Raw genomic sequence first — 20369 nt, forward strand, 5'->3', positions numbered from 1 at the left:
ATCAACTACGCCAATGTACATTAATAACGTGATCAATTGTTTGCTCTCTCCACACCTCGTTACCATTCTAGAGGTCATTTGTATGTCCCACTGCAAAATGCCGCATGTTTGTGACTATTGACAGTCTACTCCTTCCATTCGGTCATTAGTCATGAGTACGTTTCAGTTCAAAAGCATTTTAATTAGCAGACTTAGGTCTCTGAAATGATATGGTGAAAGATACGATTACCTAATTCGTCTTTCTAAATCATAGACATTTTGTTTTCAGTTTGGACGCACGTTTAAACCTTTTGTCAACTAGTCAAACAAAAAGGTTTTGTTATTATTATAACAAAACCAGGCAAACTGGGACAAATTCAATTTGCATCAGAACTTTTTTAATCCATTTTTGTGAGAATGCATAAAGTTTCTGGGCATTTCAACAGTTATTCACTGTTCTACAAATGTCTAAATATTTGAACTTTCTATTGTCTTATATATTTGACACAACGAATACACATTTTAAAAACAAAATACAAAATATAGACAATTAAGTTTTATGTATATTTATCTGCTGTTTCCAGAGACCCAACTAGAGTTCTTTCGTTGTAATGTAGAAGTTTTAGATTCTTCTATATTTAATTTTGACACTTAAACTTAGCTGATATAGCTGTTGGAAGATTGTGATCATATGTGGTATGTAAGCTTATATTTCAGGGTCTTTCATCAAAAATGTTATGAGAGAGTTACATTTATTAATAAAGTGAACTTCCATCTCATTGACTGAGCCTATTTTGAAACATTCGTAAGGCCATATTTCTTAACAAACATGGGAGAGTATCAGGGTTTATTATATCAGCAAGGCTATAACTTGCAGTGTTGCAAACTATCTGCATATTACTGACACAATATGATATTTTATTCTCTCATGGTGCTATTGACAATATGACTATTTTTCTCATTATACACATTGATCAAGTTAATACACAAAAAATGTAAACGAACAAGATCTTATACGTATTATATTATGAACGATATTGGGTCATGTTAATCACTTCTAACATCAACCAAGCGAGCTATGTCAAGTCCAAGGTGGCTTCTTGTTGCGACAGAAGTCAATTTGATGGATTGTGGCTTTTATTAAAATTGGTTTATTACAACGCTCATGTTGTAATGTCCAATAATTATTGGAGTTAATAAATTATTATGTATCAAACGGTTTGGAATTATTGGGGAAGATCTCTTTTGTTTCCATCCTCTTTCGAAGCATTTGTGGAATAAATAATCCTCATATAATTTTAAATAAGAAGTTGATATATTTACACGCGGCAAGTATAGGACATGCAGTTTGCGTAGCAGCAACTTGAATAAGTTAAATTGTCACCAATGTGATTGCAGAAGGCTGTATTTACTTTCTTGCTGTCAGTTCAATATTTCATCCTTGCATAATAAACCCGTATTAGTAAGATTACAGTGACAATAACGAGAATGAAGATAGAAAACATGTTATTACATGTGGGTAAATGATCTAACAACGATTCTAAAATTAATTGTGCTCATCTTGTCATAAGTTTCAACGAGCTTTTGGCATCGCTTTTCATTCAACTTTAGGTACCTGTCATACGTTATATGTCTATCAATATTGTTTTAAGCTGCATCTCAAATACAGCTGGATTGTCCTGCTCCCTCTCAAACACCGCCGGGGTAATCACAACTGAATCTTCAGATAACAGTGTGTGAAGGGATATGACCTCACATGTGTCAGAGAAACTTAACCAAGTTAAAATGTTTTAACCAAACCCATGTGACACAGGATAATTACATCTAACTGACCATATTCTGGCACGTTGGCAACAACAGAATGTATCGAATTGGCATAAGAGGCCACATAGTAAACAGTCTAGAAGGGCCTGAGTTTGGTGTCTAGAGTTATATGCGCCTGATAAGGAAGCATCTAAACCCGTTTTGATTCACGTCCATTACACATTGTGTTCGATCTGTTATATATGAGACCTTTCCAACTATTTATTCAATATCATGCAAATAAGTTCAATGTAAGATCAAAAGTATGGATGCAAAAATTACATTTTGTTACACAAATTACTAAAGAGAACATGACACATTTGATCTAGACAATGCTGATGTAATGGACCTTTAAATTGATCTAAATAATGTTGCACAAACATCTGGTTTCATCGGCATACTATAAATTACTAGAATTTCTTTTACAAAACCCGTTCAATAGAATGTGACTAAAGTGTACAGAACACGTCTTTTTTCGGATCGGAAGCTTATTTTAGTCACTTATCCAATGAGATGCTAACGTGGCGAACTAGCTATTTCCATGACCGATTAACAAACTTGGACAAATGCGAATGCGGGCCTCCAACTTAACAAAATTCATTGGCTAAATTATTAGGTCATATTAGCCATGGTACGTTTTGCATGATCACTTAAAATATATGTTGTCAATGTTGCCAAATGAGCCTGTGATATGGTATTATGACTTGCGTACTAACGATTTGCCAAATGAGCCTGTGATATGGTAGTATGACTTTCACACTACAGATTTGCCATATGAGCATGTGATATGGTATTATGACTTGCGTACTAAAGTTGCTAAATCTCCATCATGTATGTTTGATGATGAGGGAACAGAAACATTTGCAAACAACCTCTTTTCATATACTACTCCCACCAAAATCATATATGAAACAATATAATAAAATGTAGTAGAATATATCTGGATAAATATGGATTTCATGTTTATATGAAACTGGTACGATATGACTTACAATATGATCACCCTGGTCAATATATTTACTGAAAATCACTGATATATCTATATTGCTTTAATATATGTGACCAAATGTATCGCATAGCAATATGTCATTAGAGCCTTTCAGTAGTTCCAGTATTCAATCTGGCGACTGTTACTTAAAGCTAAAAATCATCAACGATCAAAACCTCTAAAAATACTATGAGGTGGTTTTCCGACCGATTGTCAATCATTGACAAAGTACTCACACTCATGCACACACCCTCTCAAGCCCATATTGCAAGAGTGCAATTTTGGATTTGTTTTCATTTTCGTATATACCTATATAGAGAGCCAAATCAGATGTGTTTGCTTTTCAAATTAATTATTCAACGTTAGTTATTTTCATTGAGTTGTTAAATCTTTTTTCATCATTCCAATACAAATTTAATATACTTACTATTTTATTATATTTGCCATTCAGCTTTTGATATTTCCAGTAATGGAAATATAACTGCCCTAACCGCATATGTATAAAGTAGAAACGTCAGCAAATTTTCTTTGAATTATAACTACTCTGAAGAAACGTTATATGAGTGTACATATTCTGTATCTCTTCATTTTTCTCATTCTAGGGATGGTTAAGTTGTCCCAAAACGCAATGAACAGAGGACATTAATTTTCTTTAAATGCATGCTGACCAGATGTATTATCCTCAAGTCGCTATTTGTGTAGAGAAACCTTGTACTCAAAATGCATGTATTTATTTATTTTCAGCAGACATTTGAACATACATTAAAGCCCTAGTTCTATAATCGCCTTAATCATTTGCATTTATTATTGACAGACCCAAAGAAATTTCTGAGTCCAGTCTTGTTCATATATGTGAATGGAACACGGGCTCTGGCGAATTGAGTATTGATCGTGCAATCCTTAAGTTGTTACTAAAAGGTACTTACTTATTACAATGCTCCTCTTACAACCTAATAGTTTTGATCATCGTAGAATTCTGTTCTTGATTTAATCGTTCTGGTTCATGTGAAATAGATCTTTTGTATGCTGCAAAAATGTAGATGGTGCTATCAGATGTTTGACAACTATTAGAACTTATATTAGCAGCGTATTTGGCTATAATTATACTCTCATTTAGAAGCATTCATGTCGAACTCTCATAAGACCTCTAGAGATCTTCGTTAGCTCACTTGGTAAAGTAACGAATTCGTAGTCCAAAGATGGCGTGTTCAATACGAGCTGTGGCCATTCTGAATCGGATGTCTCAGTCGATGTGCCCTTGGGAAAGGCACGTATCAGTCTTTCCGGTATAATCAATTATGCTTCAAAATGTGCTGTGTTCTCTGATATAGTTAGTTCCCTCGACTTTTGCTTGAGCTCTATCAGCTACCACACAATAACATAGGGGGACAGTACCCCGCAATCCCATATGGCAATAATAAAATAGTATGGCATGTGCAGAATAAAATGCAACTATTTATTGAAGGATATTCAAGAAAAGCAAGCGATAGAATAATAATATTTTCTTCAATAGTTCCGATTCTCTAAATGATTAAACCGAAAACGTAGTATTTTGATTTTTGATGAAAATTTATTAGAACTCTTCAGTTCAGGTAAATTACTATCACTGGTTCGCATACTTATGGATACAATTAAAACATATTTAATATCATTCCAATGCAAGTACATATATACTTGTAAATCGTTTGCGCAGCTTTGTGTACATTTTTCCAATCTGAAGCATCATTCTCGGATATATAGGTTGTTTTAATTTTACTTATTTTCAGCACGCTCATCAACGTGTGACAGTCTAGAATATCTACTTGTCTGTTTTTGTTTAATAATCAGGTTGAAATTAGTAATTAAACGGTAATAATGATTAAATTATTAATGAATGTTTTAATATATTTGGAATAAATTTTGGATGCCTAGATAGCAGGCATACTGCAAACATAAATAGAATGAGTTAACACTGAAAACCACAACAATGAAAAGATTATCACTTGTAGTAAGTAATGCCGATATCATAATGATTCCACATGAAGGACCAATACTACTACTACTACTACTGCTACTACTATATTAATAAATAAAGTAGTAGCAAGTCTGTTTCTGATGTCATTAAAAATAACCCTGAAATCGGACTTTATGGCTTTAGCGCGTTTTATCTTTATTTCCAATCATTTGTCTTACAGATTGGATAGTAATATGATGTTTGATTTATGTGGAAGTTGTTGTTGTTGTTGTTGTTGTAGGGTTTAACGCCATTTTTCAGCACGCGATAGGCTATACAGGCGGCCAGTATTAATTGTGGAGGAAGAACCCGGGAAAACCCCGGAAAGAACCATCGACCCACGAGAAGCTACTGGCAGGCTTTCTCACATACCCGCATTGGCTGAATCCGAGACTCGAACGATTTATGTGGAAGCAACAGTGAAATAATACATAACTGCACTAACGTGTGAGTACTTTTGAATCGCAGTTTTACAACAATGGGAGTTTTGGGGTATCAATTACTCTTGTGTTTAAAACGATCTGTATGATGTAAACAGCGATTGAAAGGCTATAACTGTTAAAGAAAATTAAAATGTTAATTATTTAGTGACATAACTGCATTGTGTTTTCAAACTAAGTTCAAACAACACATATGCGACATTCCTTAATTGGATCGTATATTATCTAAATTCAGAATGATATGAATACATGATATCATACCATTATTGCGAAATTGTCAGCATAATGTAATAATGTCAATTCAGCATGTCAACAGTTCATGCTGGAGAGCAGAACTGTTGTGAAATTTAAAACGTCACGATAGCATGGCTGCATCATTCATATGTAGCATCAAAACAGTCAAAACATGCATCTGTGTGCTGCAGAGTTATTTTAATACCATACCATCAATTCAATATTTAACCGGAATGTGTATATTATGCACTGTACTATCATCAATGCGACCTTTCGAAACTTCTCTCTCTGTCTCTGTCTCTCTCTACCCTGTTCTCGCTCCCTAAAATTTATATGAATGTACATCATATTGTTTCTTGTTTACACCTTCGTTTCATGTTTTAAATATTGATGCTTGCATGTATTTTGTAGCCAATAAAAATAATGTGATGTACCACCTGAAACTGTCTTTAGACTGGAACGTGATTGACATTGCCAAGACTGAAACCTTTACTGATGGAAACAGAAGGCAGGTATGTATTGATATTTCTACATTTGCTTGGATATTTTGTTTCTGTTTGTCCCATTCATATTTCATTAATCTGTATATATTTGATTATAATTCATTATGTTTTAAATATCACTACTTCAGTTCCCGTGTGTCCATTTGTATGTCGATGTTTCTTCGGAATCATTATTCGTGTTGCCTTGTGCATGTCCTTGCTAAAGTTTTAATCCTAGTTGTCTCTGTGTTTGTTATTCTCTGTCTGATATATATTTCGCTGTCTGCTTTTGTTTGTCGGTTTTGTTACAATGGATGAACATGCTTTTAGAGGATTTGATCCCTGGGCCCCAGAGGTTTTATTCACAATTGTTCAGAATTAACTTCTGAGTTACATGGACATATATACAGCTGAAGTTAGATTTCAAATATTCATGTTGTTTTCCATGTCTAAAAGAATATAGCTACGTAATACTGGACACAGATATGTCGAACCTTGCATGATGTTAGATACTGGCATTTAATACGTATCATCGTGCGACATTTTCAGGTTGACATCTCTTCTTCTTGTTCTCGGCATCCGTCCGTCTACGGGAGACGATGACGTAGCTCCAAAGTAAGCTTTTGTTTATCCTTCTTTCTAGCTCTCTTTTCAGCTTGTTTTATTTTTCTCTCTTCCTCTGCGTTTTGAGCTCCCTGCCTGACAGCTAGACGTCAGCTGAAACGGTTGTTTTCACAGCTCTCCCAGTCGTTGACATTGATGTTTGCCGTCTTCATATCCTTCTTGCAAACATCTTTGTAGCGCAGATGTGGTCGTCTAGTTGGTAGTGCACCTTCTGCTAACTCCCCGTATAACAGGTCCATGGGAATGCGCCCTGGGTCCATTCTCTTGACATGGCCAAGCCAGCGAAGGCGCCTCTCGCTGAGAATGGAGAACATGCTGTTCATGTTGGCTCGTTCTAGAACCCCTGTGTTGGGTACTTTGTCCTGCCACTGGACGTGCAGAATGCGCCGCAGACATCTCAGGTGGAAGCTGTTGAGTTTCCTCTCGTGTCTTGCATAGGTGGTCCATGTTTCGCTGCTGTAGAGAAGTGAGCTGAACACACATGCTTGGTAGACACGCAGTTTGGTCTTCTCGGTGAGGTTGTGGTTGTTCCAGACTCTCTGGTTAAGTCTGGCCATCACTGCTGCTGCCTTGGCAATCCTGCCGTTCATCTCAGAATCAATGGAGAGTGAGCTGAAGATGTTAGACCCGAGGTATGTGAAGTTCTCTACAACTTCCAAGTTGTACCCATCGATGGTGACAGAGGGAGGGGGGTCTGCGTCCTGCGCCATGACGTTCGTTTCCTTCAAACTGTTGGTCAGTCCAAATTCCTTACAAGCATGGGAGAGGCGGCATACCAGCTGCTGAAGTCTATCTTCCATGTGTGATGTCAACGGTGCATCGTCGGCGAAGAGCAATTCACGGATGAGTACCTCTGTGACTTTAGTCTTAGCACGGAGACGGACGATATTGAACAGCTTGCCGTCAGCCCTGGTATGGATGTACACTCCCTCGCTGCAGTCATTGAATGAGTACTGGAGAAGCATGGAGAAGAAGATGACAAAGAGCGTCGGAGCAAGAACACAGCCTTGTTTGACTCCGCTGATAACTGGGAATGCTTCAGATGTTGCGCCATTGAAGCACACTGTGCTGTGAATGTTCTCGTGGAACGACATTTTCAGGTTGACATCTACACGTCAATATTCTTAGATGCTCCGAACAGAACAGTTAATGTTAAATTATAAATTACAAGCATATGTATATAAGACTCACAAAACATATTAGCATCATATTTTCATTTCATTACAGGAGGTGATGTGCGATGTGATTTTGATTTTTAACGTAGCTATAACACTTTTTCAGTCATATCGCTACGATATCTGCAATGTGGCAGTTTATAGTGATGTCTAGCACTTGGGCATCATGCTGCAGACATGTAGCATGATGTCCCACCCAATCACATTATCCTGACACCAGACCGACCAGTCCTAACACTAACCTCTTAACGCTGAGCGCCAAGCGAGGTAGCTGTTAGTAGCATTTTTGTAAGTCTTTGGTATGACTCGGCCGGGGATCGAACCCACTACCTCCCGCATTCGAGGCGGATGCTCTAACCACGAGGCCATTACAGGAGTACAGGAGGTAACGATTATAATAAACGAATATATTTTAAAACATAAAATACAGTAACATTATTGTTTTAGTTATTTTTAATAATATCCTGGTTGAAAACAAAACTTACCCACATTTCAAACGACTTTTGCTTCGGATGTGATTTGGATTAACAATGAAGTTCATGATCGTTAAAAAATTCCCTATGCCTGGGATTCGCACTTTTCATGAAATGTGAGACATATTCAGATTTCTAAAACTAACGTAGAAACATTCAAATCGTATATAAAAATTTTTTATACTGTGATCGAAACATGACACAGAGGTACACATGGGTTTTTAATGCGACACTTTGTATTTCTAATTGGGTCCATTTCCGTTCCATAATACATAATCGTTCTGTAAGGATTAAAGTATTACATAATAAGATATACAACAGAGCAATGACCATGACCTATCTTAGCCATATTTGGCATTTTTAAAAATCATTCCTTGAATAAAAGGTCCAGTAGACTAAAATGTTGCTTACATTTAACTATTGGGGAAGACTCATTTCTTCCACATAATCGAATTATTCAAACGTTAGTAAAGTTTCTAGATGCTGTATATAATGAGGAAACTAATTTTCGCCAAATGAGATAGATAAATTCATTATAGGAGTAAAGGAATTTGCATGTATTCAGTTTAGTACTGGAATATCCAGTTGAGTAAAATCTGCAATGAATACACACGCTCACACACACACACACACACACACACACACACACACACATATATATATATATATATATATATATATATATATATATATATATATATATATATATATATATATATATATATATATATATATATATATATATATATATATATATATATATATATATATATATATATATATATATATATATGTATGTATGTATGTATGTATGTATGTATGTATGTATGTATGTTGTGTGTGTGTGCTTCAGCGCTAATCTAAATGTACCAAACGTTCACATAATATCGCTGCACGGATGTATACAATGTTACAGGGCACTGAAAGGTTTCATAGTAGTATGCATGCATAGACAAATGTTACTACTTCACAGAACAGCTATTGGCATATCGATTCATTGTGATTAAAGCACTTAACCGAATTGACCCCTGTTTTATCGAATGACTTAATATGTATTGACCCTTTCAGCAGATGTTTGGAAGTTTAATTTTGGATTTCAATTCTTAAGTACAGCACTATTATAATGTGTCCGACAGCGCTATATATAAAATGCAGACCTTTTTGGACAAGATGTTTATGTGTATTCAAAATGTATATCTTCAGCCTGGCAGCCTATATCACATCATGACGTCTGCCATACTGCAGAACAGAGCTGATTTAGTGGAACTACTTTTAGATAATGGCGTCATTCTCAAGACGTTCTTGACAAAGCAAAGACTGTTGGAGTTGTACAACAAAGTAAGTTCAATAAAAAACCAATGAGACCATTCAACTGTCCAATTGCGTTTGTATATAACATGGAACCGAATTATGATCAAGGAACTGATTCCAGGAAGTGCGGTTGACATAATACAGCGATTACTTTTGAATTCAATTACAAACTCATGATTAAATATTTCTTCTGCTACTATCACCATATTTACACTGGTATTTTCACGTAACACATGTTGTACATCAGCACCAATTCACCGCAGATACAGTCAAAATTTAATGCTAGCCAAATTTAAATAGACGCAATCAAATTGTTATGGTGAGGAAAGGACTACAATATGGAATGAAACGATTATCAAGTAAATGGGTGTTTGATATTAAAAACGTCGGTGCATATTTGTACTTGATTAGTCAACCTGACATTAAAAAAACAAGAAATCGCTATGTACAATTTTCTTTCAATAATTGTGGAGAAAATTTACTTGTTCTGTTTAATGGACGTAACGTATTAATTTTTTTTTGCTCAAAATATTATTGATTTATTACATTAAATCTTCATATTATGGTTGCTAGCCCCAAAACGTCAAGATAAAACACTGAAGCCAGTTCTTCCGACGGTCGGTTCAACAGACTTTGGCGTACTTTTGCACCATGACTACTCGTTGTGTCATGTGAAAATGATATGACGAATCAAGCTTTTGAGCTCATTTCTTGTATAAGACTTTATTAGTCTGGCCTTTATTGTGTACTCTATTCTCCTGCTAAGATATATATATGTGAAATATGGTATCCATTTATACCACGGCAATGCTTTGCATTCTGACTGCTGGTGACTGGCGTCAGAGTCAGTATTAATTGCAGGAAGCAAATCCAAAACTGTTGTAAATTTTCCATTAAATCTGCAGGAAATTTGACCATCAAATGAAGACTGGAAGATAGGTAGACTAGCAGGGTAAAAGTGTTACATTAACGATATAGACAACAGATATTATTTGTGTATGAGCCAATGTGTATGTACATCGCAAACGTTGTCCCATCATTTGCTTTGTAAGTTTCAACTAGTTTTAAGTTTCATTATTTACAAAACCTATTTTCGACTTTTACATGCAAAATACACTTTAAACATAATTTAAAGTCTCTGTGTGTCATATTGCAAGGATAACGAGCTACCTTCCACTCAGAGGGATGATATCTACAAGTCCTGAATTCAACAAACTGCATCCATAAGCAATGGAAAGTTTGGGTGGGTGGGTGGTTGGTGGTATTCTCTGGCATTTCTAAATGTGTTTCATGTTCCGCAAAATCATTATTTTGGGATTTTTCGGTTGAGTTAACTGGTCTTTTTGAATAGTTTTTCCTTCTCGGTCCATTTTTCTATCGTTGAAGGTTGCTACATTCAGGAATTTATTTTGAAGCACTGAGTCTAGTATTTGTCCAAGTAATTATTTTATGATACTATAACAGAACGTCTCTTTATCTAAATAATAATGATGTATATTATTTAAACGTGATAAATTAAATTAAATATATATAATGGTACTCATAACAAAAAACGATGAATTAATTCACCCTCTCAAATAATAATGTCCATATCTGAGAGACCACGATGCAAACGATACAATGAGATATTTAACACTTTCTTAGACCACACTATGAGTACAGTCTACTTCTTAAACACTGGATTATATATATATATATATATATATATATATATATATATATATATATATATATATATATATATATATATATATATATATATATATATATATATATATATATATATATATATATATATATATATATATATATAGAAGGAAAACCTATTTCTATAAAACTAAAGTTCCGTACTACATGCCTCGACTTTACTAGCACATGGTTTGCATTTGAGACAAAGAATACATGTATGCAATAGATGGGTCAAATTGCAAAATCAGGAACGAGAGGGTTCCATTAAGTACACCAGTTTCCAGAAGACAATTTGAAAATTGCACAAGAAGATATTGACGGACGAGGGAACCTATAAATTAATTTGTTAATTGGCTGAGGTTACCGAGACTGAAACATTAGTAACAGAGTCTGCCAAATAACTTGAAATTGAATGGATCTTTCTTCCTGCTCTTTACCTTTACAGTGCCAACCTTCCGTTTTGATTTAGGGACGTAAGACAATAGTATGCCTACCCCATTCATTATAGTTTACCTTTCTAATCTCATCCTTTACCCCAATATTTTGGTATGACCCAAGGAATAGTGCTCAGTTACCAATATATTTTATGTTCAAGGAATGACGTTTTTCTCTAAAATATACTCCATTTTAAACATTTGCATTGCATTTGGCCGAACCAATATTATCTTACTTATTATAATATTGTTCCTTCCTACCTTCTACATTTGTTGTTGTTATGAGTTCAGCGCCGTGTAACATACTATACATGGCAGCCAGAATATGTGGTAGAAGAAGAACACCGGAAATGCCGGGAAGAATCATCGACTCACGGGAAGCTACTGCCAGGTTTTCTCACATACCCATATAAGCCGAGCACGAGACTCAAACCCAAGAGGTCAGAGGTGATACGTCAGTTATCTGTAAATGCAAGCGAATTAGACCACTCGGCCATTAGGGACCTGTTATATTCCTCGTCAGCAGGATAAGCTTTTATTGCTTTTCAATTTGTTCTTTTAAGATGATATGTTTCGCTAGTCACTTGAGACAATCAAGGTGCTATTTTTTATTATGGCTGAATCTACTGGACTACAAAAGCTCATGTTCGTTGACTGGGGTCCGTTGTCCGCATTTTGCAACTGTTGGTATATATTCTAAATATCGCAAATAACCAGTGTAGTTACGAGACAGCTGCCTTGGCAGGTTTGAAGCTATCAGCGGATGACTATTTAGTGGATACTTCAAATCAGACGGCTCATGTATGCGCATTTAATCATTTTCAATTAAATATAAATTTAAAAACTTAAACTACTTGTCTTGAATCAAAGTATATTCAATCCTATTTTTTATTGATCTGCACCTTAACTGTCATCAAGAAACTTCCCGACTAAAATTATCGATCTATACGGTCTTTTACAATGGTGGCCATGTAGAAAACTTGGGTCAAGAAAAGAGCATTTCGAGTGGAATCATAACAATATAGGGTAGTACGAATGCGTTTAAGAATATGCGTAGCGTTCATGTTACATCACAGCGCACGACATTCAATCCGTACTGTATTAGATCGCACCTTTAGATTCATTTCGTCAAAAAATATCTACGCACTTTAACATTGATTTTTCCGTATACACTTCTCGGGGCGTCTAAAAATGGCCTTCTAAAGGAAAGTGGATGTATAAAAATCCAAATGAAGTGAATATTTGCCACTTAAAGGTGTGTAGAATGAAATTCGTTTAAATGACCCATATAACTGAAATAATCGGTGTTGAATGCCTACATGACTGGTGTGACTTTTACTATGGTTGTCAACAAGTACGAGTAAGCAGGCCTAGATGAGAACGAACCACCAAAATCTATGCTAATGTATCATAGAACAACATTTCTTAAACAGCTACACCGTTTGACAATACCAGGCACCGTAGTTACTCACAAATAAATGTATTCGCCTATGTCTTGATGACCTGTATGTGCCTGCTGTTTTACACTCTCTGAAAGAAACCTTCGTTGTTGCTAGTTTCCTGTCACGTAACTTAGTCCTGGAACGGTATTGACGTTCATGAATTGAACATGCATATCTGCAACTATAGAGTATTTACAATATTCAGTTCTGTACTTTATTAGTCGTGAAATGCACGTAGCTGTGTTCTTACCTGTGTATGTTTTGCCTGATTTCTAAGCCACATTAAAAAGTGTATGCTTTTAATCTCAGTCATCTCCAAACATTTCCATGATGTCGTGATAGTAGATTGATGAAAAGATTTCCAGGGGCTTGTAGACAGAGGCTAGCGTAAATCTATTACCTAACTTAGATACAGTGGTTTTACAGCTCAAAGTACAAAACTGGCATACCGAGGTAATAAGACGCCTGGAGTGAAATAAGATATTTCAGTGTAATTTGATAAATCTTGTTCAGATTTTAAAACATTTTATAGTGTTTGCATGTATATCCTCACGGTCAATTTGGCTCCGTTACAGCATGGATGGGTTCCTTGATCAATGGCATATTTGGGATGAATCATTCCATGTAGTTGTCCAAGCCTAAAATAATGTTGTGAGATGTTTGATGGAATATAAGCACTTTTATTTCCTTCCACTTTCTATTGATCTGGAGAATTTAAATTGTTGCTGAAAATGAACGAAAACGATCTCTAGATTTGTTTTGGTTGAATTAGTACGTATACTTATTTTGTCAACCCTTTTACCTTTATGAGAAGGAATGTAGAGGATACGAGTTATTCATGCTTTTCTATGGCTGTGACCAAATACTATTTTGGCATCGCCGACAATTATTGCACCATCTTGTCCCACTGGTGCTATGCATTTTACAATAGCTCATCTTCTGAGAGTATTTCGAATAGGAGGTATTTATATCTCCTTAATCCTATTTGAGTCATGAATGCTATCATGTTCTTTTTTTAACGTTCCATTACAGTTGATAATATCACATCACAGGTTTAGATAAAACGTGGACGAAAATATTGCACCCATCAAATTGAGTCTAGTATTGTCTATTGCTGAGATGAGTAATGGCGATCGCATATAAAAGTAAATCATGATTATATCAAGTTACCTTGGTTTGGGTGCTGTCAAGATTGGTCCATCTGCGTTCTTTACATGTCTACTTACATGTATTTTGTAATGTCCTCTTATTTGAAATAGCATTGTTGGGACTGAGTTTCAGTGACACCAGTATCATCGGTGTAAATGAATATATGTTCCTCTTTAAATTTTCCGAATCCTCAGACGCTTCTCTTCCATGCAATGCAATTCACAGTCTTTAAATAATTTGTTGCTGCAGACATGTTTCTTAGGTCAGCGTGGAACAGTTGTGTTTTTATCGTTAGCATATTTGGACACAGGTCACCTCACTATATTATATACTTCGTTGACATACGTTTCATGCTTGAATGACGTACAATATCTTATAAACTTTTGACCTCTTAACTACATTTACACTTTTGCTCTCAGCATCACATAATCCCATGATTATAATGTTTTTTCTTTGTTTGTCCACCTCTTAGTCATAAACGATAAATTTAGGATCATATTTTCAAGTACTCTTTATCGGAGTAAGGGATTCACACTATCATGAATATATACACCTGCATATGGTTGATGTACATGCTTGTTTAAGGTTTGAGAACTAAACGTACAATGATATGCAAGTAACTTTAAAATGCATATCAATTCTCGTATCGCTTATTGTATCATATTATATGCACATATATTCCGCATAGTTTAATCGCTTTCCACTTATATAAGTTAATTATCTATCGTTCGATTTCTGCTTGCATTATCGTGTACAATTAGCTGATAATGCATGTACAAAACATCAACTCACATATAGAGTGGTGTATGCATGTGTTTATAAAGGTCCAAAAGTCTCTACCATATGATAAAGTCGAAATTCAGATTGTTGTGAGTACAAATCCATCGGATACAAACACTATTTGCAGCATTTTTGCATCTTCAACGAAATATTTGTCGATAGATTTTATTATTGAAAACTGATTAACTTATGATGCTTATTGAGAACGTGTTGGTAATATAATGAAATAGGTTTCGTTAGCTTACGTTATTACTTTGATTTTAAAGAGTCATACCGACATACTAACACGTTGTTTCATTCATTGTGTATGAATCCACAAATTACTATTAGCGTGCAGTAAAACTACATCATTAGTGTAGACAGATAAGCAAGAAAGAAAAGATGTAGATTCAGAGGTGTATAATTATGACCGGAGGATTTTCTAATTGATTCTTCCAGACACATATTTTAGGTTCATATCCAGGTGAAACAAACTTGAATCATGTAAAATTCCTTTTATAGAATTTCTCCATCTGTTACCAAACCAAACCACTGTACTCCATTACTGATGGATTAATCAATTACTCGATCAGTCACTTTATAAGTGTCAATAGTGGGAAAACGTTTTCTTCTATAATGGATTTGATATGTGGGTGGTATATACATGGAAAGCACTGATGACTTTGCCGATGATGCACTCAGTAACCTAGAGGACAAGTCTTAAACGCTAGGCTGTGTATCTACATTTAATTGCAACTACCCCACTAGGTAAATTCATCCTATCGGCTGACCGTATAGCTAAGGAATACTCAGCGACAGGTGATTGTATTGGAAATTGGCGAACTCAGTTAGTAACAGACTTATAACGTTGAACGTCAGACGATATGGAAGTGATAAAGACGGTGTTCAATAAATGAAGTTGGCATTAGAAGTTGTTTTTAAAGAAACAAGTGCTGAATTACATATTACATATAGTTAATGAGCGGACAAGTGGACTGGTATCTTACGATACATAATAAATTGGTCAATAAATTCATAAATTCTGGAGCAAAACTATCTATCGATTAATTTGTACAGTTCAACGCAGTGTATTCAGTAACTGTCATGAACAAATTTGACTAATTCATCGAAGTAACAAGTGCCTTGCTATGTTATTCTAACTTCAGCAACTGCCATCTTTCTATAAGGACATCTTATATGTGGAAATGTATATATTGCGATATGTCTCGTGCAAGTTACATTACGTAGTAACACAACCAGTTTCAGCACTAAATATTGCACATCTAGTCTCGATATTATATATGAGTAATGGCTATAATTATAGGTTACTGAATTTTTATGGGGAAAAACGAGTTCATATTTTCCCATACAAATGCCGTAACCTTTTAAGTATATGATCATTTTGTTTACCTACCAAAGGCTTAATAATAAAAGACATTAACAGAAACAATGTAATTGAATTTATGCTATATTCCAAAATAAATTCGCAGCATTACATTCATCAATACACAACAACAGCATTAATACCTCCGCCCTTTTAACTTAGTCGCGTGCTTTATATCAGTTTAAAAAGATTTTGTCTTTTTGGTCTACTTAAAATTGAAATTTAGAGCCATGCTGTGAATGAATGCACAGGGATTTTATTTCTATGTTGATCCTACTCAATTCTGCTTTTCTGATTATGAGTGCAATAAGGACATTAGATTTCAATTGGAAGTTTGGAAATGAAGGTTACTCGAAATTTCAGTACAGCTTCGGTATCTATCAGGCTTTGCAGGACATGTCGGTCTAATTTGAAGAACTAATTAAGAAAGTCAAGATGTATAAATATAAATATATGTATTACCATTTGTATTACCAGCTGAAGAAAACATGCTTATGTCATGCCACTTGCATCTCGCGGTTAGAGGGACCATGGCTATGACCTGTATCATAGAGTTTGACTTCTATCACTAGTCTAACATTGTATTAAAATAGTTATACGGGAAAATTGAAAAGCAGATGTTGTGTGACATTCCATTTTCCCAGCGGAAATAGTATTTTTTTTGTCGCCATGGATTATTGGCCGAGGTTCTTAGTTACCTACCAAAACCTGCAGTTGCATTTTTTTGGTCTCAAATCTAGTATTTTGACAGTTCTGTAAAATGGTAGGTCTCTGACAAATATGCTATAGCCCTTGGCCTCATCATCCTTTTCTATGCTATATTTTTAGACCACAGAGAGCACTCGTCATAGCCTTAACCATTCTATTTGCGAGAAGATATGAATATTCTCCTAAAAAATACTGTTTCATTGATGAGACTGGTATGTTCCAGTGCCCCTCACCTTTGTTGTTGACTTTGCGAATATCACATTCATTCGTTTGATTCTTTAACACTTTTGTTTTTGAATCAGTCAACTCGTCCACATCTTTAACTTTATCATCTATACCTCCAAAGTGGCGAAACAGATGCTTTAGTTCAATCACAAATAAATTTATTCAACATAAACCTAAAGCGTCTACTACACTAGTGTGTATGGTTCATTTACAAAGTAGTTCCTAATACACTTTAGTATCTTTAAGCACACGTGTGGTGCACGTGCGGGCGTATGTATGTATGTATGTATGTATGTATGTATGTATGTATGTATGTATGTATGTATGTGTGTGTATGCATGTATGTCTGTATGTATGTATGTATGTATGTATGTATGTATGTATGTATGTGTGTGTGTGTCTGTGTGTGTGTGTGTGTGTGTGTGTTCTAAGGAGTTTATACTTATTCAGTTGGGGTCTGTAATATGTTTTGTGTAGTAGATGTCAATATCTACCTGTAGTACGTACAAAAGAGAAACATACATTACGAAGAAAGATAAACCCACTCTGGAACAGCAAATGTTAGAATGTGCCTAATAAAAGACTGACTTTGTTTCCAGTAATTTTGTAGTTGCACTGTCGCTCCTTTATAACACAGAGGAGTAATATCCCTTGCCTAAATTTTGTCAAACCACCATGTATAGAGGAAAACATGAGTCAGGAAAGAAATACATATGTTATGCCAGCGTTATTTTTGGATGCAATAATCAGTACAATTGCATCAAAGAAAATATCTTACTTGGTCTTGTATATCATATGACATAAGCGACTGCATCACGACTTTTTTGTCGCGTTCCATATTGTCAACTGGTAAACATTGAATACATTGGTAATCGTTTATCATAAATCGAACGTTGAGTGAGTGAGGTGCATTCTTAGGCAATGTACTTATTCAGAAGGTCCAATATTTGGAATATACATAGACTAATTAAGCGTTCAGATGTTCGAGGCTCAGCTTAATATTTCAAGGCAGAAATATGTGGAAAGATTATTACATGGCTCATGCGAAATAATTCAATAGAAAGTATTGTACCTTGACTCTGACCTTATTCACACTCAACGAGCTCAAAGAATTGGATATAGTTGTGGGCTACGCGGATGTGATGCACTATTCAACCATATGTGTCATGACTGGTAAGATGTGACATAAATGTAGAGGGAGTACCTTGATCGATGAAGGTAATGGACAGCGTGTTGAAGACGATTTTGATCAAGTCCAGTCTCAACGCGATCTTAAGAGAGTCTAGTCTTTTCACTAACAGTCGCCATATTCAACAAGACAACTGACCACACAAGCAAACTGATACAAATTCCTTCCAGTATGGAGAAATCAAGACTTGTGAAGTGCTCTAGGAAGAAAGTTAATCGAGATCTGGAGGATACGTATTGCATTCTAACGTAACACTTGTTTGAAGATATCTGACAGATATTGGGTGTACATAATGTATGAAGGAGCTTCCACAACTACATATAAATAATAATGTCCAGATTATTATCTGATAGAATCTTGGACAAACCCTTGTTCAATATCGTTTTTTAAAATATCAATTATTTATTTCTCTGTATTGATTTTTTAAGAAGAAAAGACTGCTAAAAAAGTCTGGTGGAATAACACTGGACAACAAATTTTTACAAAAGTCATGTTACTGAAATAAAATTAGTCAATTCTTATCAATTTTTATGTGCTGAACACGAATATGACAGTCAAATTGCAAAATTGGCTCTAGTTTTTTTGTAATCTGCAAGAAATTAATGTTTACATAACGAAATGCATTCCAATAGTAAAAGGTCAACTGTAATAGCCTACCTATAAAAAATCAAGTCATTGACTACATCTTAGATTTCTTCGCCTGTCTCTTGTACAGCTGTTCGGGAGCATCTCTGAGGAGTGTCCAGCAGTAGTCAGCCAGCATTGTAGTGGACCATTTTCCCTGGTATCTTTGTTCCATTGTTGCGATATCTTGATGAAAACGTTCGCCGTGTTCATCACTAACAATACCACAGTTGCTAGGAAAGAAATCCAAATGGGAATGAAGGAAGTGAATCTTTAGAGACATATTGCAGCCAAGTTTCTTATACTTCATCAACATGTCTTCTACTAGTTCCTTATAGTTTTCTGCCCTAACATTTCCGAGGAAGTTTGTAGAAACTAGGCGAAAAGCATTCCATGCTTGTTTCACGTCACCTTCCAGCAAGTTGTTGAACCGGTCATCTTTGAAAAGCTCTCGAATCTGAGGACCAACAAAAACTCCCTCTTTAATCTTTGCTTCGCTGAGTCGAGGGGATTTTTCATGCAGGTATCAGAATGCTGGCAAAGTCCGGTCAATGGCTTTCACGAAGTTCTTCATCAAACCTAGTTTGATGTGAAGGGGTGGTAGCAAGATTTTCTGAGCCTCAACCAGAGCTGGGTGTTGGATATTCTTCTCTCCAATGGCTACATTCTGCCTGTGAGTCCATTCCTTCCTCATGTAGTGCATTTCCCTTGCTCGGCTATCCCACTCGCATAAAAAACACATGTATTTTGTATATCCTTGCTGCAGTCCCATTAAAAGGGCAACTACCTTCAAATCACCACAGAGGTGCCAGCTGTACTTGTTATACTCAATGGAATTCAGTAGCTGCCTTAAGTTATCGTATGTCTCTTTCATGTGGACAGCATACGCTACTGGAATAGATGGAAGAATGTTTCCATTGTGCAAAAGCACAGCCTTGAGACTCAGTTTCGAAGAGTCCACAAATAGTCTCCATTCTTGTGGGTCATGAGTGATTTTTAAAGCATTCATGAGGCCCTCAATATCGGAACAGAATATCAGATTACTTTCCTTTCTGAAGAAAGGCTCCAATTGCTGGTGGCGCTTTCGATATGCAGTAATTGTGACATCTTCTTCTAGAAGATTCCATTGTTGGAGTCTTGATCCTAGCAATTCTGCCTTGTTCTTTGATAAGTCCAAATCACGAATCAGGTCATTTAGTTCTTCCTGTGTTATTCTGTGTGGGGTTGATGATGCACCACAGTGAAAATCTGGATCACTGCATGC

At 35.6% G+C, this 20369-nt stretch overlaps 1 protein-coding gene across 1 annotated transcript in view; it reads left to right on the forward strand.

Moving 5' to 3' along the window:
* Positions 1-20369, forward strand: part of LOC149791822 (transient receptor potential cation channel subfamily M member-like 2) — a 39043-nt gene that overhangs the window by 3373 nt on the left and 15301 nt on the right. Inside the window, exons 2-4 of the mRNA XM_089969479.1 lie at positions 3585-3688; positions 5849-5949; positions 9395-9529. Of these exons, the coding sequence (XP_089825605.1) occupies positions 3585-3688; positions 5849-5949; positions 9395-9529 (340 nt within the window). The remainder of the gene's footprint in view (positions 1-3584; positions 3689-5848; positions 5950-9394; positions 9530-20369) is intronic.

This window comes from Sinohyriopsis cumingii, chromosome 9 (assembly GCF_028554795.1).
Source record: "Sinohyriopsis cumingii isolate HCF-2022 chromosome 9, ASM2855479v2, whole genome shotgun sequence".
Taxonomy (NCBI): Eukaryota; Metazoa; Mollusca; class Bivalvia; order Unionida; family Unionidae; genus Sinohyriopsis; species Sinohyriopsis cumingii.